We start from the raw sequence: 25,101 nt of genomic DNA, 5'->3' as shown, positions 1-25,101 counted from the left end.
CAAACAAAACACATTTAATTTTTTTTTTACATTTTTTACAACCTCAGTTGCATTGCTTCACTGCCATTCATAAATCCTCTCCTGTGTTCTCATGGAGTAGTAAATTCTCCATAGTAAGCATTCTTCTGAATCTCAGCAGAAGTACTTTGATTTTGGATGCTGCTCTGCTCACATACTAATTAATGATTAATGTTTGAAAGTGAAGTGTAAAATAAATTATATAAATATTTTATTTGACTAGGTAATTACAGTAATATTTCAGTCTTTATATATTAATAATTGAATTAAAAAATAAGCAAAGTAATAATGTTATTATTTAGATGTTGTTATTTGTTCAAATTTACAGAGTTTCCAAAAAGACTGTGAATGTAAACCAAGACAACCATCACAGCTAAAACATAATGTGTAGTAATAACCTGTTTTGTTTTGTTGTTTTTGTGTAAACAGATATTGCAGATCTGGATAAAAATGGAGCACTGCTAATCTTACCATCTTTATTCAGAGAAAACATCAAGTTTCTCTTCTGTCTGGACAATGTAAGTTTTGATATGTCATGTCTTTGTGTTGGTGGGGGTGGAGCGTGAGCTTGGGGGTTCAGAAAATGATCTGAACTTGAGTTATCTGAATTATTATCTGAGAAATGATCTGAACTTGAGTTCAAAACTGTATGGCATTCATTGTGATGAGCAGATATTTGAGATGCCATCATTTTAAGCCATAATTTTGTAGCTCTGTGAATGTGATAACAAAATAAAATAAAAAAGTCTTGCTCTTGTAGAATAATGTTGTAATGAAGAATGTTTTACTCTTATTGACAGTTGTTTTGTAATATCAGGAGAACTACAAAGATGTTAAAATTGAGAGAGGGCTGCTCAGTTTCTCACAAAAAAAAAAAAACATTTGCACAATTTAAATGAAGGACATGGAGGCAAAAAATCACTGATGCATTTTTTTTAGCAACTGCCCTTTAGATCTAGCATTCTGCATGCTTTAAATCAGATAAAGACTTTTTTTTATTTTCAGTGTGGAATACCCCAAGCACATCACTCACATCATGAATTTTGTTGAGCAATACCTGTTTTAACTCTCCAGAAGCCAAAAAAAGCACTGTCCCAGTGCTCAAAATGTGTAATCAATTATCATAATACTTTGATATTTTGTGAATAGTGTTAGTGCTAATGTAAATTTGTAAATATGAGGCGATTGATAATATTCTGAAATGTTGATCTGAATTACAGATCTATATCTGTATATTTCCATTGTGAGTTATATTAATATGGATTTGTAGTTTTGAGGTACTTGATGTTGTTCTAACCCTGCATGGGAATTTAGATTCATCTTTATATTTGCATTATTTATTAGTGATAGATTAATGTAATTTTATAATGGACTTATTTTGTAGTATGTAGATGAAGGTGAAACTGTATTTTCTTTGTTTATGAGATTTTTTAAACGGTTGGTGTTTTAATGTTGATTTGTACATTTAAAGCCTTGAATATTTGAAATTACAGTAGCATTCTTTCAGCAATAGTAATTCTTTTTGTTAATATAAATACATTACTAGTTCAATGCACTTTGGGTGTGCTTTTTTTCAGTATTCATGGGTGACTTTTTTATGTGAATTACATTTTTACATTTTAGGGTCTTGATGTTTGTCAATTATATGAAATATTTAATCCAGAAAGGACAAAAGAAATAATCATGAATGAACCCCTAAAAGGTTCCATAAAAAAACTTTTTCCTGGTTACAAAGAACCCTTAAAAAGGGTTCTATATAGATCCTTTTATGGGTTTAAAATACGTAGTGCCTGATAGAACCTTTTAAGGTTCTATATAGAACCTTATCTTCTTAGAGTGTAGGGTCGACAAGTGGGGTTATGATGTCATCATTTCAGAAAATATATGGAAATGCACAATTCTCTCGTAATATAGCTACCTCAATTATTATGACATGGTTTAAATGGCCAACCCCAATCAAACACACCTGAACAAGCTAATCAAGGCCTTCCATTCAGATCACTAGAAAGCTAGAGGCAGGTGTGTTTGATCAGGGTTTGAGTTGATCTGATCATCTTTGGATCTTTAAAACCCTAATTTACAGAGGTTGATGTTACAGCAATACGTTTATTCATTTTAGTTCTGTTCACTACACTGTTTGCTTCTTCTGGCACACCAAGTCAGTGCCTTTTACAGCAGAGATCATTGTGAAATCGTAGGTTGGGAGGATGACCGCTCGAGTGCACTGCTCGATGATTGCTGTTGCATTGTGTCTGTTCAGATACTTGAGCATAACAGACGCTACTCTAGGTGAGAAAATCTGTTAACTTCATTACACAGCCAGAATGAATGCAGAAATAAGTGGTTCGGGGTTTGGGGTTACTTGAGAAGCTGACGGGCTTGTTGTCCGATCAAGAATTTCCTTCTGATCGAGACTGCTCTGGAGGAAGCAAATGTTCTCAATTTCACTGTGAGTCTGTTTCAGTTTTTAATTAATGCCTAGGATCCTCTAAGAAAAAAAAAGTGTGTGAATACATTATTTTTGGTCCATTGTTGGTGAGAAAAGTAATGATACTAGTGATGTGTCGTTCGTGAACGAATCTTTTAGGTGAACGAATCTTTTAGGTGAACGAATCTTTTAGGTGAACTAATCGTTCTCGTTCACGTAATCCACTGACTCATATTTCTCGTTCAGTGAAGTTCCTCCCTCCACAGCAGCGCGGCGCTATAAGCAGCGCATGCGCAGCTCAGTGAACCGGGTAACAACTGTTTCATCCTGTCAAAGAATTACTCAACCTCGAGCCAATAGCCTTCGAGTATGAGATGTGACAGAGTATTTGATTTGTTGAATGTAGTGAACGAATACGCCCTTCAATGAACCCGTTTCATATGAGTCTGAACTAGATCTAGAGATCTTATCGTTCGCGAATGAAATGACTGAACTGGTACCCATGTCGTTCGTGCACGAGTTGAATGATACATCTCGTTCGTGAATGAAATTACTGACCTGATGGTCAGGGTATATTCTGGCAAACAGTTTACCAATCACGTTTCTCAATCGGCAAAGCACATGTCGTTCGTGCACGAGTTGAATGATTTAGTAAATCTCATTCGTGAATGAAATGACTGAACTGGCACACATGTCATTCGTGAACGAGCTGAATGAACGGATACATGTCGTTCGTGAATGAAATGAACTGGTACATAGCTTATCTAGTTCGTGAACGAAATGAATGATAGTAAACCGGGTCAGTCTGCCATTTAGCATGTCAATCTCACAAAAATGCAAAGCGCAGTTATAGGTACTGTACTGTGCACATACGCTTGTTTTGATTTTTAGCAACTCCACGTTTAATCCACGATTGATGAATGTGAATATATAATATACAAACTGTCTGACCAAACAATTAAAATGCTATTTAGGCAAGAAAACCTTGTGCTTTGTTCATCTGAACAACTTAATTAGACTTTATATATTGAATGCGATTATACACACATTTTAATAAAGCCAGATCAGTTTTTGCAACAACTGAATACGTTCGTTGACTTAAGACATAACAACATAATAATACACTTTTTTTTTTTGCCATCTGCTGGCTTATTTTGTGTAATACGAAGAAATGGTCACTGAACGAATCAGTGAACAATTCTGAACGAATCATTTTGGTGAACGAACTGAAAATGAACGAATCACTAGAAAGAATCATAATTTCCACCACTAAATGATACATTTTTGCCCTTTTGTTTATTCTCGTCTAAAGAAAGTTTGAATTCATCCTGTAAGATAAGTATTAAACTCCGGATGGGTTTACAGAATAAACCGGAGTAATACTTGGACTAATTCACTGTAGGTATAACTTCCGATTCACAAACTAAATGTTAATCTGTATGTTGACGTGGCAAATCGTCTAGATGCACAAACTAAAGCTGACTATCTGTATCCGTGCAGTGAGGCCAGGTCAATGTCCCGACCCGAAGAATATTCCAAAGTTTGCCGCAAGCTGTGTCCATGATGGCCAGTGCCCTGCCACACAGAAGTGTTGCCCAACCACCCGTGGCCACGGATGCAGTGAACCAATCGGCCAGGGCCAAGGAATGGGCCAAGGAAAGGGCCAGGGCCAAGGAATGGGCCAAGGAAAGGGCCAGGGCCACGGAATGGGTCAGGGTCAAGGCCAGGGCCAAGGAATGGGTCAGGGTCAAGGCCAGGGCCAAGGAATGGGTCAGGGTCAAGGCCAGGGCCAAGGAATGGGCCAGGGTCAAGGCCAGGGCCAAGGAATGGGCCAGGGTCAAGGCCAGGGCCAAGGAATGGGCCAGGGTCAAGGCCAGGGCCAAGGAATGGGCCAGGGCCAAGGCCAGGGCCAAGGAATGGGCCAGGGCCAAGGCCAGGGCCAAGGAATGGGCCAGGGCCAAGGAATGGGCCAGGGCCAAGGAATGGGCCAGGGCCAAGGAATGGGCCAGGGCCAAGGAATGGGCCAGGGCCAAGGAATGGGCCAGGGCCAGGGCCAAGGAATGGGCCAGGGCCAGGGCCAAGGAATGGGTCAGGGCCAAGGAATGGGCCAGGGCCAGGGCCAAGGAATGGGCCAGGGCCAGGGCCAGGGCCAAGGAATGGGTCAGGGCCAGGGTCAGGGCCAAGGAATGGGTCAGGGCCAGGGTCAGGGCCAAGGAATGGGTCAGGGCCAGGGTCAGGGCCAGGGCCAAGGAATGGGTCAGGGCCAGGGTCAGGGCCAAGGAATGGGTCCGGGCCAGGGTCAGGGCCAGGGCCAAGGAATGGGTCAGGGCCAAGGAATGGGTCAGGGCCAGGGCCAAGGAATGGGTCAGGGCCAGGGCCAGGGCCAAGGAATGGGTCAGGGCCAGGGCCAAGGAATGGGAATGGGTCAGGGTCAGGGCCAGGGCCAGGGAATGGGTCAGGGCCAGGGCCAGGGAATGGGTCAGGGCCAGGGCCAGGGAATGGGTCAGGGCCAGGGCCAGGGAATGGGTCAGGGCCAGGGCCAGGGAATGGGTCAGGGCCAGGGCCAGGGAATGGGTCAGGGTCAGGGCCAGGGAATGGGTCAGGGCCAGGGAATGGGCCAGGGCCAGGGCCAAGGAATGGGTCAGGGTCAGGGCCAGGGCCAGGGCCAAGGAATGGGTCAGGGTCAGGGCCAGGGCCAGGGCCAGGGGTTGGGCCAAGGAAAGGGCCAGGGCCAGGGGATGGGCCAAGGAAAGGGCCAGGGCCAGGGGATGGGCCAAGGAAAGGGCCAGGGCCAGGGGATGGGCCAAGGGAAGGGCCAGGGGATGGGCCAAGGAAAGGGCCAGGGCCAGGGCCAGGGGATGGGCCAAGGAAAGGGAAAGGGCCAGGGGATGGGCCAGGGAAAGGGAAAGGGCCAGGGCCAGGGCCAGGGCCAGGGGATGGGCCAAGGAAAGGGAAAGGGCCAGGGGATGGGCCAAGGAAAGGGCCAGGGTCAGGGGATGGGCCAAGGAAAGGGCCAGGGTCAGGGGATGGGCCAAGGAAAGGGAAAGGGCCAGGGGATGGGCCAAGGAAAGGGCCAGGGTCAGGGGATGGGCCAAGGAAAGGGAAAGGGCCAGGGCCAGGGCCAGGGCCAGGGCCAAGGAAAGGGAAAGGGAAAGGGCCAGGGGTTGGGCCAAGGAAAGGGCCAGGGAATGGGCCAGTGCCCAGGATTGGGCAAGGCCAGCGGTCAGGTTCACAGCCTTTGATGTGGTCAGGAAATTGTGGAATTTGGAGGTCTTTTCAATTCAGTGCTTTATTCATATGGTCTCCCTTCTTGCTACGATCGTTTCGAAAGATTCTTTCCTTCCCTCAAACAAAAATAAAATTGCTTGATTGACGAGTTGTCATTTGGCTGTTTTCTCACAACTGCTTTATGGCATCAGTGTTTTGTGCAAGTTCTCCTCCCTGAGACCTGGGGTCTCATTTATAAAAGACTCCGTAGATTTCATCCTAAAATTTTACGTAGGCACAAAAACTAGATTTTGCATACAGCCAAAAGTTTTAAGATTTATGAAACCATGCATACGCCAGAACCTGCACAAAATCCTTAATCCCCTAAATTTAAGTCAAATGATCCTTTATGTGCTTTACAGATGACAATGTGAAGTCTTTATCCATTCATAATGTTCAATAATCGATCATCTTTGACTCTGTAATGAACCGCTGATTCTTGAGTCACTCTATTAAAATTTCTTTTGCTTCAATAACTCAGTGTGGAAACCAATGGTTAACGAACTGAATAGATCTGAGGTGCAGGGCTCAGACGTCCCGGGGTGGTTTCCAATCGGGCTCCAAAATCTATAACAGCTCTGCCCAACAAGCTGTCTAGAATAGTAATGTAAGATTCCTAACTTGATTTGTGGTGTTCACTCTCTCTTGCAGGGGTGAAACCGATCGTAGTTGATCGTTTGCATTTGTTTCTAAGTCTTGTCGATTCAAGCGTTTTAAACCATTCGCAGCTTGCGCGCACTCATTCAAAGCATGTGCCAAGAGCAGCATTTCAGACAATTCTCTTAAACCGAACTGATTCCTCTTTGGCATATCCTAGCTTCTGAATGAATACATACACAAAATAGTCTCTGCAAGTATTGTTGTGAACACAGTCTGTTATGACTTTAGTGAATATAGTGGAGAAAGAAATCTCCTCTGCATTATTATATTGGATCCGCGCAGTCGTTCTTAAAGGGGCAGCATCCAATAAATACCAGGTTTTCCATTAGTGTCACCTGTTGTCAGAGTGACATTTGCGTCTCATCCACAAAGGTAAAATCGGACCATTCTGTTTTTGCTTCAGTTTTGTTTTAATTATTGCATCCAAATAACATGTATTTAGCAACTTTTTTTGGATACTAATTCAAATGGTTTCCTCTGATTTTAAATGGAGTGCAGACAATTTATTTTGGTTAAATGTAGATATTTCTTCTAGTTATAAGAATTTATTCAATATGTTTCAAAATGTAAAAATTGTTGAATTTCAATTTAGTTTTATTATTTGACATTTCAATTTCACAAATAAATATGCAGAATTGTGTATTTTTTCTAATAATAAAAGGACACATTTTTATTTATAATTTGTCTTAAATATCATTCTGTAAAAAAATATGTATATAAATTGTAAGAAAATTGTACGGTGTAATCTGTATTGTGAATTTTATCGCATCATAATTTTACTGAATCGTTAAATCCAGATATGCTTCTAGTTTTTTCCTATCATGCTGATTTGTCCACCGTAAAGTTCAGCCGATGTCTTTTTTTTTTTTTTTTTTTTTTTCTCGCTCGGGGGAAATTCATTTTGGGCTACCAAAACTTGATGAATGCCTGACTGAAGAGCTACCAGGGATTTTGAGATTTTGCAAGCCCTGAGGTGTTTCCCAAAAGCATCGTTAATAACGGCATTGCTTGTGACCGTGGGAAACGAGCCCTGTCAATTTTGACTCAGCGATTCTTTTGCAACTCTTCATTAAACAAATCAATTGAATAACTTGGACAACTGTGCCAGTTGTTTTGGCTACTTTTATTTTGTATTTTGTGTGTCTGGATTCCTTTTGAAGCTTGGAATGCAGCATGGAACAGCCTGGAACCCCATTCATTCAAATTTAATTTATATTGATTGGAAGATTTAAATTCAAACAAATTCTGTGGAAAATGTATGTTCTTAAAAATAAAATGCAAAGAAAACACAAATCATATGGCTGGTAAATGTCGGAAAGCATAAAAACAAGATATCAAGTTATATTCCTTTGTGTTACAAAGCTTAAGTATTTCAAAGTATTCAAAAGTATTTAGATTAAATTACTATGGCTTGTTTTACTATGCATAACCTCATCTGCATATCATTTACATGCGAATCCCCATGCACGTTTAACACAGAGACAGTAGGGAAATAGTATCCCTGCTATGTTTTAAAATAAATACATGAAAATATCCATAAAAACACAATGGTTTCAAATAGTTGTCAGATATTTTAGATGATCTCATTCTTTTACACTGGCCAAGTAAAATTTTGATTATTTCAAATTAAAAGTATGCAGATTTGCTGATAAGATAAACATTTTAGTGGAAAGTGATAAACGCATATTTTTTACAGTGTATTGTCTATTTCGGCGCATCACTGACAAAGTATTGTAAAAAGAGACCATGCAAATCCTACCGTTTTCTCCTAATCATGTCCTTCAAATATAGTGGAATTTTTCATAATGTTGTAGAGATGACTTTACACGACATTAACACCTCTGTGCAGCTGTGGTTGTACAGTAATCCAGCAGTGTCCGCCATAATATCGCAGTAAGTACTCGATCATCGATCATTGTTCACGCTAAAATATTTCTCATAACATGTGGTCTGTAGTTTAGTTTAAAGATTATTGTGCACCTATAGCACTCCTCGCTTTAATAAAAAATAACGTCACATGAAAATTGTTTATTGTTAATGAAATTATGCAATTATGTTTTTTTAAATATTATATAATTTCAGTGTTAACTCTTTTAATGCTACTGGAATATTTAATGTAAACGTGTATATCAACATGAAAACAAAGTTGTTGTTTACTTCAATATTTTTTTCTCTCCATGAAAAATAATTTGTATGCATGGTTTATAAGGTCTGCACGGTGCGTACATATTTACGCCAAGTTTATTTTTTATAACCCCGATATATGTGCATCAAAAAATGTGTACGCAATTTCTATGCCTATTTTGTGCGTATGCAACATTTATAAATGAGACCCCTGGACATTTTAAAGTGACATTTGCCAAGTATGGTACAGTAACGCATACTCTGAACTGGTGCTCTGCATTTAACCCATCCAAGTGTCCACACACACCTGGAGCAGTGGGCAGCAATATCTAGCACCGTGGCCTAATTTCATTTTGAATGTAAATTTGTAAATATGAGGTGATTGATAATATTCTGAAATGCTGATCTGAATTTGTATCTGTAATTACAATTCTTTATGAGTGATATTAATGTAAATTTGTAGATTTGAAGTACTTGGTGTTCTGAAATGTTGATCTGTATATTTCCATTGTGAGTTATATTAATATGGATTTGTAGTTTTGAGGTACTTGATGTTATTCTAACCCTGCATGGGAATTTAGATTAATCTGTATATTTGCATTATTTATTAGTGATAGATTAATGTAATTTTTAATGGACTTATTTTGTATTATGTAGGTGAAACTCTATTTTCATTATTTATGAGATTTTTTAAATGGTTGGTGTTTTAATGTTGATTTGTACATTTAAAGCCTTGAATATTTGAAATTACAGTAGCATTCTTTCAGCAATAGTAATTATTTTTGTTAATATAAATAAATGACTAGTTCAATGCACTTTGGGTGTGCTTTTTTTTCAGTATTCATGGATGACTTTTTTATGTGAATTACATTTTAGGGTCTTGATCAAGTATATGAAATATTTAATCCAGAAAGGACAAAAGAAATAATAATGAATGAACCCCTAAAAGGTAACCCTAACCCTAACCCTAAAGGGTTCTTTTAAATGAATTTGAATCTATATAGAACCTTTTAGGGGTTCCAAATACGTAGCGCCTGATAGAACCTTTTACGGTTCTATATAGAACCTTATCTTCTTAGAGTGTAGGGTCGACAAGTGGGGTTATGACGTCATCATTTCAGAAAATATATGGAAATGCACAATTCTCTCATAATATGGCTACCTCAATTATTATGACATGGTTTAAATGTCCAACCCCAATCAAACACACCTGAACAAGCTAATCAAGGCCTTCCATTCAGATCACTAGAAAGCTACAGGCAGGTGTGTTTGATCAGGGTTTGAGTTGATCTGATCATCTTTGGATCTTTAAAACCCTAATTTACAGAGGTTGATGCTACAGCAATACGTTTATTCATTTTAGTTTTGTTCACTCCTGTCTGCTTCTTGTGGCACACCAATTCAGTGCCTTTTCAAGCAGATATCATTGTGAAATCATAGGTTGGGAGGATGACCGCTCGAGTGCACTGCTCGATGATTGCTGTTGCATTGTGTCTGTTCAGATACTTGAGCATAACCGACGCTACTCTAGGTGAGAATATCTGTTGACTTCATTACACAGCCAGAAGAAATGCAGAAATAAGTGATTCTCAGTCTTTGAATATAGTTTTTTTTCTTTTAAGGTTTGGGATTACTTGAGAAGCGCAAGAATATCCTTCTGATCGAGACCGCTCTGGAGGAAGCAAATGTTCTAAATTTCACTGAGTCTGTTTCAGTTTTTAATTAATGCTAGGGGTCCTCTATGAAAAAAGGTGTGTGTGTGTATATATTATTTTTGGTCCGTTGTTGGTGAGAAAATCTATTACATTTTTGCCCTTTTGTTTATTCTCGTCTAAAGTAAGTTTTAATTCATCCTGTAAGATAAGTATTAAACTCAGGATGGGTTTACAGAATAAACCGGAGTAATACTTGGACTAATTTACTGTAGGTATAACTTCCGATTCACAAACTAAATGTTTTGTGGTGTATGTTGATGTGGCATATTGTCTAGATGCACAAACTAAAGCTGACTATCTGTATCTGTGCAGTGAGGCCAGGTCAATGTCCCGACCCGAAGAATATTCCAATGTTTGCTGAAAGCTGTGTCCATGATGGCCAGTGCCCTGCCACACAGAAGTGTTGCCCAACCACCCGTGGCCACGGATGCAGTGAACCAAGCGTCCAGGGCCAAGGAATGGGTCCTTCTATCATTTTAAACTGTCTTCTCACATTACTAATCTTCCCTCCTCTTATATTTTCATGCATTTCGTCAGTGGATATATATATGATGGAATTCCATATTACATCTTTTTTCCCCTTTTGTACTCTAATCTCTTTGGTTGTGACATTTTCTCCGTTCACTTTCTTTTATTTTGAGTAGTTTGTTTTTCTGCCCAATATCTTTCACTATGATCAGAACTCTCCCTTGACCAAAACACTTTGTTTTTTTTGTTTGTTTTTTTTTTATTTTATCGATTGCCTTGGATAGTCCTACGGGATGCAAATGCGATACTGTACTCTTTTCAAGTGTTAGCATAATTTTGTGTCCATTCTCCATTATTTATTGGTTTTCTTTTTTTTTTATCCTCCATTGATTCCATCATATCTTCGCTATCCCCCTGATCCTTAGATTTCTTTCTTTTATTCTCTTTTTCGTTATTTTTCCCCAAATATACCTCTGTAAATCCTTCCATCTCCATTATCATTTCCTCAATCTTCATCCATAACTGCACAACAGCAACACCAGCCTCTCCTTCTCCCCACACATTAATTTCTCATACAATCACAACCCAATCAAGCACACCTGAACAAGCTAATCAAGGCCTTCAAACTTACTTTAAATCAGGTGAGTTTGATCAGGGTTTGTGTTGACCTGATCGTCTATGGATCTTTAAAACCCCAATTTACAGAGGTTGATGTTGCAGCAAGACATATATTTGATTTAGCTTTGTTTGCTTGTTTTACTGTCTGCTCCGTCTGGCACACTGATTCAGTGTATTTTACAGCAGAGATCATTGTGAAATCGTAGGTTGGGAGGATGACCTCTCGAGTGCACTGCTCAATGATTGCTTGTTGTATTGTGTCTGTTCGGATACTTGAGCATAACAGACGTTATTCCAGGTGAGAATATCTGTTGACTTCATTACACAACCAGAAGAAATGCAGAAAAAGTGGTTCTCAGTCTTTGAATGTAGAATGTGTGTGTTGTGTGTGTGTGGTTTTTTTTTTTTTTTTTAGGTTTGGGATTACTCGAAGCTGATGGGCTTGCTGTCCGATCAAGAATCTCCTTTTGATCGAGACTGCTCTGGAGGAAGCAAATGTTCTCAATTTCACTGAGTCTGTTTAAATTTTTTATTAATGCTAGGGGTCCTCTATGAAAAAAAAAAAAAGTGTGTGTATACATTATTTTTGGTCCGTTGTTGGTGAGAAAAGTAATGATACATTTTGCACTTTTTGTTTATTCTTGTCTAAAGTAAGTTTGAATTCATCCCGTAAGATAAGTATTAAACTCAGGATGGGTTTACTGAATAAACCATTACACAACCTTAAGAAATGACTGGTTCTCAGTCTTCGAATGTAAGATTGGGAATCGGTAGTATATATTAGTAGGTAGTGAATATGTCTCATTCTTATTATTTTAAGAGGTTCAAGGTTTGGGATTCCTTTTAAGCTGACAGGCTTGCTGTCCTGTCGAGGATGTTCTTCTAACTGCTCTGGAGTAAGCAAATGTTTTCTATTTCACAGTGAGTCTGTTTCCAGTGAGTTTCAGTTTAAATGATGCTAGGGGTCCTCTTAAAAAAAGAGGATGACATGACAGCTACATCTCTGTTAGTTGTGGGCTGGCACAAACTAAAGCTGACTATCTGTGTCCATGCAGTGAAGCCAGGTCAATATCCCGACCCGAAGAACATTCCACTGTTTGCTGAAAGATGCATCCATGATGGCCAGTGCCTTGCCACACAGAAATGTTGCCCAACCACCCGTGGCCATGCACGCAGTGAACCAAGCAGTCAGGGCCAGGGAAGTGGCCAGGGCCAGGGAAGAGGTCAGGGCCACGGTCGGTGATATGGTCAGGGGAAATTATGGACTTTGAAACTTTCATAGGAATTTTGCATGACACATACTTGAGGGCTTTTCAATTCAGTACTTTATCCATATGCTGCCTCCCCTTTTTTGCTGCGACCATTAAAGATTTTCTCCCTCCTTCCCTGAAATAAAAAGAAAATTGCTTGATTGACTAGTTGTTATCATTTGGCTGTCTTCCCCACAACTGCTTTCTGGCATCAGTGTTTTGTGCAAGATCTCCTCCCTGAGACCTGGCTATTTAAAAGGGATATTTGCCAAGTATGATAACCCATTTTTTTAAGACATGAATCCCTGGTCACAGTTTCGCTAGGCCATCGATTTCAGAATGACACAGGCAGGCACTGCTTTGGTCTGCACAGTGCTACACGACGTCGAACACACCTATTGGTAACACGACATGATGGCTGTACCACCTGACCATTGCAGATTCATTTCACAGTTCATAATAGGTTGTTAACTTTATTTATTTTCATATAAAAGCAACAGAACTTGAATTACATTCAGTTTATTAGCAACACTGTGCACAAGTGTGAATGCCGATAGCCATCTTTGATGTCACAGGTGTCAGATCCATTACGAGAAGAGAGATCTGTCTGCTTTGTTCACTCCTCCTCTCACTGTAGCCTCCTACTCTCCCCTACATTTCAGGTGAGGCAAGGGGCATCTCAAACAAGCCTATTGTTTAAAGGCAGCATTCAGTTCATCCAAACCCAATTAAACACACCTGAACGAGCTAATCAAGGCCTTCCATTCAGATTACTAGAAAGCAACCAGCATGTTAGTTTGATCAGGGTTGGAGTTGACCTCATTGTCATTGGATCTTTAAAAACCCATTTTACCAGGATTGATGTTGCAGAAACACATTTATTCGTTTTAGTCTTTTTTCCACTTTACAGTCTGCTCCTTCTGGCATACAAATTCAGCGCATTTTACAGTACATATCATTGTGACATCATAACCTGGGAGGATGACAGCTCGAGTGCATTGCTCGTTGATTGCTGTTGTATTGTGTCTGTTCGGATACTTGAGCACATCAGATGCTACTATAGGTAAGAAAATGTTTACTTCATTACACAGCCTGGAGAAATGCACGAATAAGTTATTCTCAGTCTTTGAATGTAGGATTTGGAATGGTTTTAAAATGCTTTTGATTTGAAGATAATACATATGTAATAAATAAGGTTTGGGATGGCATGGGAAGCTGATGGGCTTGCTTTCCCATCGAGGATGTTCTTCTGATAAAGACTGCTCTAGAGGAAGCAAATGTTCTGTTCTCGATTTCACTGTGAGTTTCAGTTTATAATTGATGCTAGGGGTCCTCCAAAAGAAGTGTGTATACATAATCTGTTTTTGGTTTGTTGATGATTAGAAGAGTAATGATACAGTTTTGTCCTTTTTGTTTATTCTCATCTAAAGTTAGTTTTAATTCATCCCTTAAGATAAGTTTTAAACTCAGGATGGCTTTACAGAATAAACAGGAATAATACTTGGACTGTAATTCATGTTGTAGGTATAACTTTATTTTCATGAACTATAAATGTTTCTTGCTGTATATTGATGCGGCATACCATCTTAATGCATAAACTAAAGCTTGACTATCTGTGTCCATGCAGTGAAGCCAGGTCGATGTCCAAACCTGAAGAACATTCCACTGTCTGCTAAAAGCTGTATCAATGATGGCGAGTGTCCTGCCATACAGAAATGTTGCCCAAACACCCGTGGCCATGCATGCAGTGTACCAAGCAGCCAGGGCAGCGGCCAGCGAGGCGGCCAGCGCATGGGCCAGGCTCAGGAAAGCGGCCAGGGCCACGGTCGTGGTCTGGTTCACAACCAGGGTCAGGGAAGCATTCAGGGAAGTGGCCAGGGTCGCAGCCTAGGTCATGAAAGCGGCCAGGGTCAGGGAAGCATTCAGGGAAGTGGCCAGGGTCAGGGAAGCATTCAGGGAAGCGGCCAGGGTCAGGGAAGCATTCAGGGAAGCGGCCAGGGTGAGGGAAGCGGCCAGGGTCATGGCCAGGGAATGGGCCAGGGCCAGGGCCAGGGAATGGGAATGGGCCAGCGCCAGGGAATGGGCCATGGTGAGGGAAGTGGCCAGGGAATGGACCAGGATCAGGGAAGTGGCCAGGATCAGGGAAGTGGCCAGGGTCAGGGAAGTGGCCAGGGTCACGGCCTGGGCAAGGCAATGGAACTGGGCATGGGCCAGGGAATGGGCATGGGCCAGGGCCAGGGCATGGGCCAGGGCATGGGCCAGGGCCAGGGCATGGGCCAGGGCATGGGCCAAGGAATGGGCCAGGGCATGGGCCAAGGAATGGGCCAGGGCATGGGCCAAGGAATGGGCCAGGGCATGGGCCAAGGAATGGGCCAGGGCATGGGCCAAGGAATGGGCCAGGGCATGGGCCAAGGAATGGGCCAGGGCATGGGCCAGGGCATGGGCCAGGGCATGGGCCAGGGCATGGGCCAGGGCATGGGCCAGGGCATGGGCCAGGGCATGGGCCAAGGAATGGGCCAGGGCATGGGCCAGGGCATGGGCCAAGGAATGGGCCAGGGCATGGGCCAGGGCATGGGCCAAGGAATGGGCCAGGGCATGGGCCAGGGCATGGGCCAAGGAATGGGCCAGGGCATGGGCATGGGCCAGGGCATGGGCCAGGGCATGGGCCAAGGAATGGGCCAGGGCATGGGCCAAGGAATGGGCCAGGGCATGGGCCAAGGAATGGGCCAGGGCATGGGCCAAGGAATGGGCCAGGGCATGGGCCAAGGCATGGGCCAGGGCATGGGCCAAGGCATGGGCCAGGGCATGGGCCAAGGCATGGGCCAAGGAATGGGCCAGGGCATGGGCCAGGGCATGGGCCAAGGAATGGGCCAGGGCATGGGCCAAGGAATGGGCCAGGGCATGGGCCAGGGCATGGGCCAGGGCATGGGCCAGGGCATGGGCCAAGGCATGGGCCAGGGCATGGGCCAGGGCATGGGCCAGGGCATGGGCCAAGGCATGGGCCAGGGCATGGGCCAGGGCATGGGCCAGGGCATGGGCCAGGGCATGGGCCAGGGCATGGGCCAGGGCATGGGCCAAGGCATGGGCCAAGGAATGGGCCAGGGCATGGGCCAAGGAATGGGCCAGGGAATGGGCCAGGGAATGGGCATGGGCATGGGCATGGGCATGGGCATGGGCCAGGGCCAGGGCCAGGGCTAGGACATGAGTCAAGGTAGAGGCCAGGGCATGGGCCAGGGCAGTGGTCAGGGTCAGGAAAGTGGCCGGGGCCATGGTCTGTGATGTGATCAGGGTAACTGTGGACTTTGAATCTTTGATAGGAATTTTGCATAACAAAATTCTACAAAATTTAGCTTTGACTGTTAAGAAAGATTCTTCCCCTCCTTCCCTCAAATAAAAAAAAATTGCTTGACTGAAGAGTTGCTTGTTATCATTTGGCTGTTTTCTCACAACTGCTTTCTGGCATCAATGTTTTGTGCAAGTTCTCCTCCCTGAAACGTGGACATTTAAAAGTGACATTTGCCAAGTACGGTAACCCATACTGAATTGGTGCTCTGCACTTAACCCATCCATGTGTGCACACACACAGCAATGAGAAGTGTACTCCCACCCGGAGCAGTGGGCAGCTATATCCAGCACCCGGGGAGCAACCAGAGGTTCAGTGCCTTGCTCAAGGGGACTTCAGCCATGGGTATTGAGGATGGAAGAGAGTGCTATTCATTCACTCCTCAACAACCCATAACTCCAGCCAGCACTGACATTCGAAACCTCTGACCCTCTGGTCAGGGCTTGAAAACGAAAAGAAAATTCAATCGGTTCACTCCGAGCAGAATCGATATTTTAACGTTTCTGTTCCTGCGTTCCTCTGAATTATTACCGTTCTGAAACTGGTTCAGATGGAAAAAATACCAGTTAATAACGTTATTTTTTTAAAACAATATTATGTGTCTATAATTTGCCTAATTATAATGTAACGCTTCGTTTCTATATGCAGGCTTTACAGTTCTTACCGTGAGCTAGGTCGTTGGCTTTGTTGGAAGGAGGACACCGACAGGGAGCTCGGCAGGTCATGACACTTGATTTATTAAACATGAAGAGGTGAACATTAGAAATTAGCCACATCTGATTACACAGTGTGCGTAATTTTTCTCTCCCTATCTACCTCTCATAATTGCAAGTAGTGCGCGCAGACTATTCTCTCCTGCGATTCTAATAGTGGGTCTCTGTTCTCGCGATATTACCTTCATATCTTATTTAAATTTATAGAACATTAATTTTAACCTTAAATTTCACTCCCTACAATAATAGTGATGTAATAATATTAAAGTACAGCGTTTTATTTGCTTGAAAAGAAAAAATTGAGATCTAAGGTTAGTCGATAACCCTCTGTGGTTAGTCATATTTTCTAGATTTTGGCCAAATGTAGGCTACAAAAAATAAATAAATCTATCAACACTTTAAAGACATTGAAGTTTTTAAGATACTTAAAAATATTTGCTGCATTGTAAAAAAAAAAAAAAAAAAAAAAAACGGGATGAAAGATTGCGCTTTGAAAGTGAAAAAAAAAAAACTAAAGTTGGGGCATTGCATTTTATTAGCCCCTATTACTTAACGAAATAATGAAGGCTTAAATGCCTGTAGTCTAAAGCAAAATGTAGCAGACCCCGCCCGAATGATGGCCCAAGCTTTACTGATGTTAATGAAGTTTATTGAGTCCGTTTTCACTCAAAAATCACCGTAAGACTCCAAGAATCACCGTAAGAGCTAAACCAACAAAGTACAAGAAGCGCGAATTACAGACTAGTTCAAACCTCTATCATTAACATACAGTGAATTACACAAAACAGTCATTACAACAAACAGTTATCAAATATATACAGACCTTATGCATTTTCGGGGGGTGCTTAAAGTTGCAAACGTTATCTGCGACACAACTCTGATGAACTTGAACTGCGTGCTCTCCCTTCCCTTCCCTGTAGACTACAACACCCGTCAAAATAAAAGTCCCTCTTTAGTAAGACAGATAATGCATTTCTTAAACCCATTTAAACTCACAGAAAGTCTGTTACACTCCCACCAAATTATAAATGTTATTTTGACATGCATAATTTTCAAACATAAGTAATTTTAACTTATAATAACCATTTTGTGTGCATGTGTGTAAAGCAAAGTCCTTTTGAAGATTTGTTCACTCCGCTTCCAATAATAAGACCAACTTCTGAGCTGGTCTCTCTACGACTGAGACCTTGTTTACCCGTTCTCCTTTTTTGTTTAGTTTTTTGTCACCGAGTGCTATTGTGACTTTCCTTACTAGTCCATCTTGGCTAGTTACAGTATCTATGACCCGTCCTAGTCTCCACTCATTTCTTGGAAGGTTCTCATCTGTATCCATGACCACATCACCAATCTGCAAATTCCTTTTTGGAGCATGCCAGCATTGTCTAGCCGTAATGTTGTGGAGATACTCTTTTTTCCATCTACTCCAAAACTGTTCAGTAAGGTACTGCACCTGTCTCCATCTCTTTCTCCCGTAGATGTCTTCTCTTATGAACTTTCCTGGTGGTGGTAGGACCGTGGTGGCTTTCATGGTAATCAGATGGTTAGGTGTGAGTGGTTCTAAGCTCTTGGGGTCGTTCAGGTTATCCACTGTAAGGGGGCGACTGTTGACTATCGCCATGGCTTCATAAAATAAAGTGCGCAGTGAAGCATCGTTAAGCCTGCCTGATGAGAGGGAAACTGTAGCATTAAGAACACTCCGTACAGTTTTGATTTGACGCTCCCATACACCACCTGCATGACTGGAATGAGGGGGATTCATTACAAAATCACACTGTTTATCTGCAAGGAAAGCGGTGAGCCTTTCTGGGTCAAGCTGCTGTAATGCTGAGTTCAGTTCGTTTTTTGCGCCAACGAAATTGGTACCTTGGTCACATCTGATCTGCCGTACTGTGCCTCGAATTGCAATAAAGCATCGCAAACTGTTGATGAAAGCATCTGTGGACATATCTTCTAACATTTCTATATGAATGGCTCTTGAACAAAAGCAAGTTAGAAGCAGACCATACCTTTTGTGCTGTTTTCTTCCTTCTTTAGTCATGAATGGACCAAAGCAATCCATACCACAATACACAAACGGAGGGGAAGGCTCTACACGTTCTGTGGGAAGATCACTCATCCGCTGGCCTTCCACAGGTTTTCTCAACCTTCTACAAGGTACACAGTTGCGAATGTAAGATGTGACAGCTCTGTTTATTCCAGGTATCCAATAGCCGGAAGATCTGATTGCATTAATTGTGAAACCCTTTCCTTGATGCTTTACACTTTCATGATAGTGTGCAATAATCAACTTTGTTACATGATGATCTTTAGGAAGGATCAGTGGGTGCTTGAACGAGTGAGTGCATGATGAGTGGATAAGTCTTCCTCCCACCTTGATCATACCATGAAGGTCTATGAAGGCGTCCAGGTGATGAAGTTTATTATAACCTGGAAGTTGTTTTCCTTGACTCAGGACATCCATTTCTTTCTGATATGCTTGTTTTTGAACTCCTTTTAGAATCAAGCCTTTTGCATGTTCCTGTTCACCTACAGAAGCTGGCGCATTAGTTTTATCCTTCTTAATCCGTCTCACAAGGCGTGCAATAGCTTTGACAGCATTAGACCAAGATGAGAACTTTGACAAATGGTCTACAAGATCTTTACTTTCTGTGGTTTCTGTTTGAAACGTCTGGATCTTTTTAACTTCTGGATCTCCTATTGGAAGCTCCGGTACAACATTTGAGGTCTCTATTTCTTTCTTCCACAGGAATGAAGGACCTGAGAACCAGTTGGACGAGAGCAATTCATTTATTGTTCTTCCTCTTGAAGCATTGTCTGCTGGGTTATCATCTGTTGGGACGTATAGCCATTGTTTGGGTGCTGTGCTTTGGCGTATTTTTTGGACTCTGTTGGATACAAACGTATGAAAACGACGGGCGTCGTTATTGATGTAACCCAAGACCACCTTTGAGTCAGTCCAAAAGAATTCATTGACATTGGTGAGGTCAAGCTCTTCCCTGAGCATATTGCTCATTTGGACTGATACCACTGCTGCCGTCAACTCTAACCTTGGAATTGTAGTAATCTTTACAGGAGTAACCCGGGCTTTGCCAATGAGGAAAGTGCAATGAATCTCATCCTTCTCATTGATTACTCTCAGATAAGAACACTGACCATAACCACAGGTACTTGCATCAGAGAAATGATGTATTTCCGTTTTTACAATTTTACCGAAATCAGCAGGCACATAGCATCGTGATATGTCCACCTTTTCCAGATTGACAAAGTCATTCTGCCATTTCTCCCACCATGGGCTAAGAGCAAGGGAAAGTGGATCATCCCAGCCTGTACCCTGGCGACACATTTCTTGTAGGATCCTCTTACCATTGAGAACATAGGGAGCTACAAAGCCCAAAGGATCATATATGGAGGCAACCGTTGACAATATGCCACGACGTGTTGTAGGTTGACCTTTTAGTGGGATATGGAATTGGAAGCTATCACTCTGTATGTTCCAATGAATTCCCAGCGCTCTTTCAAGTGGCATGTCATTGAAGGTAAGATCCTTTGTTTCAAAGTTTACAGCACGTTCTGATGCTGGTATGCTCTGCAGAACAGTGTTGTCATTTGACACAAACTTGTGAAGTCGAAGACTTCCCTTTATGCACAACTCCCGTGCTTCCTTTGCCAGCTGAATGGCCTTTTCCACCGTCTCTACACTTGTGACTCCATCATCAACATAGAAGTCTCTTAAGATGAACTGAGCGGCTAATGGGTATGATTGACTATGCTCACTGGCTAGATATCTTAGTCCATAGTTTGCGCAGCCAGGCGAAGAAACCGCGCCGAAAAGATGCACTTTCATCCGATAATCTTGAAGCGCTGAATTTGTGTCTCCGTTTTTCCACCATAAGAAGCGCAGGTAATCTCGGTCATTTTCCTGGACATGAAACTGGTGAAACATTTTTTCGATGTCACATATTACAGCTATAGGATGCCTTCTGAACCTAACAAGGACTCCGGTGAGATTGTTTATCATGTCTGGTCCTGGTAACAAATGTTCGTTGAGACTTGTGCCTTTGAATTTTGCGGAACAATCAAAAACGACACGTAGCTTGTCTGGCTTTTTTGGATGGTAGATGCCATGATGAGGTATGTACCACTTTTCGCCAACAGTTCCATCATCATTCACTGTTTCTACATCACCTCTTTCAATGATGTCATTCATGTAAGCAATGTAGTCTGTCTTATATTTCTCGTTTCTACAGAATTTCTTGTTCAAATGATTGAGTCTGACCTTGGCAAGCTCTCTGTTATCAGGTAAGTATGGCCGTTGTTTGAACGGAAGAGGCATTTCATAATGTCCTTGAGCATTTTTCTTTATACCTTCTTTGAGTTTGTCTAGGAACACAATATCATCCTGAGAAATTGTCTTTTCATCTGCTGTGACATCCTTAAAGTCCGACTCGAGTACACGGATGGCATCCATAGGTGTCAAAGCTGGAATCTCCTTTGTGGCTATTCTGTGACACAGACTGACTGATGTTGATCCGTTGATACCTGGTGTGGAGCAGCCCACAACACTCCATCCTAAGTCAGTTAGAATAGCATAAGGTTCATCATCTTTTCCTAGTATAACTTGCCTGGGAGCTAGCACTCTGTGGCAGTTGTAGCCAATAAGTAAACCTACTTCACAGCTGAGAAGAGGTGACATTTCGTCTGTGATTACCTTCAAGTGACTCCAGTTCTTTGCCGTTTCCTGTGTTGGTATGTGATCACGATTGACAGGAATACACTCCTTGGTGTATACTGGAGGCAGATTGATATGTACTGATGAATTGTACCCTCTCACACGAAGATCAGACACTCTTTTACTTTTAATTATCATACTATCTCCCATCATGGTGGTAAGTTTGAGTTTTATTGGCTGAGAATCCACTTGCAGTGTATTACTCACTTCTTCATCAATGAAAGTGGTGTCACTCTGAGTGTCTAACAAAGCATAGACAAGCTGTTCATTGGATGGATTTTTGATGGACGACACCCACACAGGTACAATCATGGATGTAATGACTGAACGACCTTGTCTTGTGATATTAAGCGATATGGCATCTGTAATCTCACTCTCACGTGCATGTTCCATGCTTACTGTTGTTTGCTTTCTGTTTCCGTTATTCTCATAGTTGTAGTCATGAAGACATGTGGGATGTCGCAGTTTGCATACATCACATGTGTGGCGATGCCGACAATCCTTAGCACAGTGACCTGGTTTCATACACCCAAAACAGAGTTTGTTGTCTTTGACATAGGACCTTCTGTCTTTCAGAGACTTTACCATGAATTCTGGGCACTTACAGAGTGGATGGCTGTCATCTTGACACAACATGCATGGTGTTTTTAACTGTCCTTTAGCCATTGTCTGTTTGTCACTGTTTTCTGTTGTTTGTGTTTTGAAGACAATCGCCTTGTTTCTTTTGGTTTCATTTGAGATTCTAGTCTCATGAGGTGACTCGCGTGAATGAAGAGCATGTAGAGAAGTGATAGGATTACACACTATTTCTGCTTCAGTTGACATGAATTTTACAAAGTCTTGAAAGCTTGGAAATTCCTTGCCATCCATAAGTGATGTTGTGACTTGGCGGTTCCACCTGGAGGCTGCCCAGTCAGGAAGTTTCTGTACCAGCTTTTGATTCTCTTCACAGTCGTTTAATATTTCCAGGCCTTTAACATGAGGTATGGCTTGCAGGCAGGCATTTAAGAAGTCTGAAAATGTTCTCAGGCCTTCTGCATCTTTGGATGGTATTCTTGGCCACTTTGACAGCTTTTCACGGAATGCTCTTTGAATGACAAATGGCTGCCCGTATCTTTGGTTAAGCTTGTTCCAAGCATCTTTGTACGCTTCTTCATCATTACGATAAAAGGTGCCTTCAAGATATTTGTGTGCTGAGCCACTGACATACTTTTTCAAATAATAGAGTTTATCAGCTGCAGAGATGCCTTTTCTATCTATAAGTGACATAAATGAGGCTTTCCAGTCCACAAACTGAATTGGGTCTCCATTGAACACTGAAGGCTCGGGTATGGGTAACCTGTTGATGGCTATGCTGTCCTGAACTGCCTGAGCAAGATGGGACACTTCACTGAGAGGTGTTGACTGAACAACACTGCAATGATGTAACATTTCATTTCTCTGCCCTTGATGATCATTCGGTATTGACTGACTTCTTGTCTCTTGTTTTATTTCTTCATCATAGGATTTTATTCTGGCTCGAGCAACCTCTATATCCTTTTCCACCTGCAGCCGTTCCAGTTCAAACTTTTGAGTTTCTAACTCTCTTCTGAGTTGCTCTTCTAAAGTTCTTATTTTTTCCTTTTGTTGCCTTTCTGTTTGCATCATCTTATATTCAGCCTCTTTTGCAGCCAGTTCTGCTGCAGCATCTGCACGTTTGCTTGTTGCACTAGAGGATCTGGAATGGCTACTGACACTTGTTTTTGAAGCACTGGAACCATATATAGAGCGAGCATAACTATGTGCTAAAAGTTCACGCAGCCTGCCCCTTTCTCTTTCTGCATCAAATTCGCCATCTACAAATGCCATTCTTTCAAGCACTATTTTGATTATGTCATTGGTCACAGCTTCACATGCATCAATTTTACGTCTTAAATCTGCAGTAGGTGTAACATGTTCCCTTATGTCACTGAAGAGTTTCAAAATATTATTTTTTTTGTCCTCAATAGAGTCAGCCATTTCAGCCAGCTGTTTATCAGTTATGTCAGTTTTTAAGCTCTGTCTTGCTTTACGAGCTTCTATCTTCCATTGCTCATACAAAGTGTTTAATCTTTTTTCTTTCTTACAGCATTCATCTTTCTGATAAGCAAGCATTTTCTCCGTGGGCATATGCGGACGTTCTGAACGTCGAGTGAGTTCTTTACTGTCTTGCTTTTGACACTGAGATTCAGGTTTATCTTTATCCTTATTTTTAACTGCTTCATTTTTATCCTTTTCACCTTCAATATCCGTCTGAAGCAGGCTTTCAGAATCCGGTTCGTCCGTATCCATTTCCATAGTGAACTCGTTGACTACAGCGACTCTGCTCCGTAGACCATCACGCTGATTCCGACGTGCAGCAATCCGTCATATTGCCATCGTGAGCATGCACGTGCATCGAGGATCTTAACCAGCGAAGGTAAAGCTCTTACTGTAGCAGACCCCGCCCGAATGATGGCCCAAGCTTTACTGATGTTAATGAAGTTTATTGAGTCCGTTTTCACTCAAAAATCACCGTAAGACTCCAAGAATCACCGTAAGAGCTAAACCAACAAAGTACAAGAAGCGCGAATTACAGACTAGTTCAAACCTCTATCATTAACATACAGTGAATTACACAAAACAGTCATTACAACAAACAGTTATCAAATATATACAGACCTTATGCATTTTCGGGGGGTGCTTAAAGTTGCAAACGTTATCTGCGACACAACTCTGATGAACTTGAACTGCGTGCTCTCCCTTCCCTTCCCTGTAGACTACAACACCCGTCAAAATAAAAGTCCCTCTTTAGTAAGACAGATAATGCATTTCTTAAACCCATTTAAACTCACAGAAAGTCTGTTACACAAAATGTTTACAAACATTATAAAAGCAGCTATTAGTCTCTCTCGGCTTTATCAGCACAGTGAGGCGCGGTCACTCTGAATGCAATATGTACAACGGAGCAGTCTAACCTTTTATTTGTTTCTTTAACTCTATTTTATTTTGTTAATGTACAGGCTTTAATAAAGCAAAATTATGTGGTGTCAGCGCGATGGTCATACCAAAGCTGGTTGATTATATAGAAGCAAGACATTATTCAAAGCTGTCAGCTTTTGCAAAATAATTAAAACCGTAAAGCTTTTGCAAAATAAAGAAAACTTCTCTTTGCAGTTTCGTTTTCCTTTCCGAAAACTTTGGAACGTGTCACAGTGAACCGTAATTTAGCACACTTTTTCTTTCGTTTCGTTAATCTGTCAATATGATTAAAGTGAAATATATTTAGTGTATATGCCTATATTCCTCTTTTATGTAAGCCTGTATGGGTTTGTTTTTCAGTTTTCTCCATTCACCGAAGTGCTGCAAATGTGTGATCTGTTGAATTCATCTCACACTATCCTCAGATAAACTCTTAAGTGTGGTGCATTGCCATTGCACACATTTGCATATGCGTACTACTGGAATTCTTGATTCATTGACAGCAAATTTCAAATATTAAATGGAACAATAAAATAACGTTATTAACCGGTTAATGGCCATTTCAAATTTTCGATTCTGTTCGGAACTATGAAATTTGATTTAGTTTCTGTTTCTGTTCCTTTCAAAATTTCGTTAGTTTCCGGTTTTTGTTTCCGTTCCTTGAACCGGTTCAGAGCCCTGCTTCTGGTGACAAGTCCAATTCTCTAACCATTAGACCACAGCTCCCGTTTTGTGAAAACTTTGGAGTTTGCTTGATTTTGTGATGAATTCAGCTATCGCAGAATCTCA

At 41.7% G+C, this 25,101-nt stretch overlaps 3 protein-coding genes and 1 long non-coding RNA gene across 15 annotated transcripts; 3 read left to right on the top strand and 1 right to left on the bottom strand.

Annotated features, from left to right (window-relative positions):
* Positions 1–2,071: 2,071 nt before the first annotated feature.
* LOC128019066 (spidroin-1-like) lies at positions 2,072–5,819 on the top strand. 9 transcript variants are annotated; one of them, XM_052605029.1, is made up of 5 exons: positions 2,075–2,307; positions 3,947–4,312; positions 4,379–5,408; positions 5,481–5,524; positions 5,621–5,819. In XM_052605029.1, exons 1-5 carry the CDS (start codon positions 2,226–2,228, stop codon positions 5,686–5,688), a joined length of 1,590 nt encoding a protein of 529 aa, XP_052460989.1. In that variant the 5' UTR covers positions 2,075–2,225; the 3' UTR covers positions 5,689–5,819. The 9 variants fall into 9 exon arrangements, with proteins under 9 accessions (XP_052460995.1, XP_052460991.1, XP_052460988.1 ...); XM_052605036.1 differs by lacking the exon at positions 5,481–5,524 and having other exon boundaries at positions 2,076–2,307; positions 4,379–4,666; positions 4,781–5,464; XM_052605033.1 differs by having other exon boundaries at positions 2,076–2,307; positions 4,379–5,330.
* A 4,016-nt stretch (positions 5,820–9,835) lies between these two features.
* LOC128019081 (uncharacterized) lies at positions 9,836–12,713 on the top strand. 3 transcript variants are annotated; one of them, XR_008185060.1, is made up of 5 exons: positions 9,842–10,028; positions 10,120–10,248; positions 10,525–11,596; positions 11,714–12,194; positions 12,354–12,713. It is a non-coding gene; the product is annotated as an uncharacterized LOC128019081 (long non-coding RNA). The 3 variants fall into 3 exon arrangements; XR_008185059.1 differs by having other exon boundaries at positions 11,714–12,219; XR_008185058.1 differs by having other exon boundaries at positions 9,836–10,028; positions 11,714–12,713.
* A 586-nt stretch (positions 12,714–13,299) lies between these two features.
* On the top strand, positions 13,300–15,962 carry LOC128019065 (uncharacterized). Of its 2 annotated transcripts, XM_052605027.1 has the most exons (3): positions 13,300–13,611; positions 14,176–15,315; positions 15,412–15,962. In XM_052605027.1, exons 1-3 carry the CDS (start codon positions 13,530–13,532, stop codon positions 15,744–15,746), a joined length of 1,557 nt encoding a protein of 518 aa, XP_052460987.1. In that variant the 5' UTR covers positions 13,300–13,529; the 3' UTR covers positions 15,747–15,962. The 2 variants fall into 2 exon arrangements, with proteins under 2 accessions (XP_052460987.1, XP_052460986.1); XM_052605026.1 differs by having other exon boundaries at positions 14,176–15,962.
* A 1,242-nt stretch (positions 15,963–17,204) lies between these two features.
* LOC128019069 (uncharacterized) lies at positions 17,205–23,890 on the bottom strand. The gene is made up of 2 exons (XM_052605040.1): positions 23,784–23,890; positions 17,205–19,600 (listed from the first exon to the last, which is right to left on the bottom strand). The coding sequence occupies exon 2, from the start codon at positions 19,063–19,065 to the stop codon at positions 17,734–17,736; it is 1,332 nt and encodes a 443-aa protein (XP_052461000.1). The 5' UTR covers positions 19,066–19,600; positions 23,784–23,890; the 3' UTR covers positions 17,205–17,733.
* Between the last annotated feature and the right edge of the window lie 1,211 nt (positions 23,891–25,101).

The sequence above is a fragment of the Carassius gibelio genome, chromosome A8, assembly GCF_023724105.1.
Source record: "Carassius gibelio isolate Cgi1373 ecotype wild population from Czech Republic chromosome A8, carGib1.2-hapl.c, whole genome shotgun sequence".
Classification (NCBI taxonomy): domain Eukaryota; kingdom Metazoa; phylum Chordata; class Actinopteri; order Cypriniformes; family Cyprinidae; genus Carassius; species Carassius gibelio.
The sequence above is the reverse complement of the archived record's forward strand: the minus strand, read 5'-3'. Positions and strand labels throughout refer to the sequence as shown.

Excerpts from the sequence above, each read along its gene's own strand:
- LOC128019065 (XM_052605026.1), top strand. The coding sequence starts at position 13,530 with ATGACAGCTCGAGTGCATTGCTCGTTGATTGCTGTTGTATTGTGTCTG. Across the intron at positions 13,612-14,175 it reads CACATCAGATGCTACTATAG|TGAAGCCAGGTCGATGTCCA; the intron begins GTAAGAAAATGT and ends GTGTCCATGCAG.
- LOC128019069 (XM_052605040.1), bottom strand. The coding sequence starts at position 19,065 with ATGGATGTCCTGAGTCAAGGAAAACAACTTCCAGGTTATAATAAACTT.
- LOC128019066 (XM_052605028.1), top strand. The coding sequence starts at position 2,226 with ATGACCGCTCGAGTGCACTGCTCGATGATTGCTGTTGCATTGTGTCTG. Across the intron at positions 2,308-3,946 it reads CATAACAGACGCTACTCTAG|TGAGGCCAGGTCAATGTCCC; the intron begins GTGAGAAAATCT and ends GTATCCGTGCAG. Across the intron at positions 5,465-5,620 it reads GGGCCAAGGAAAGGGCCAGG|GAAAGGGCCAGGGAATGGGC; the intron begins GTCAGGGGATGG and ends GGTTGGGCCAAG.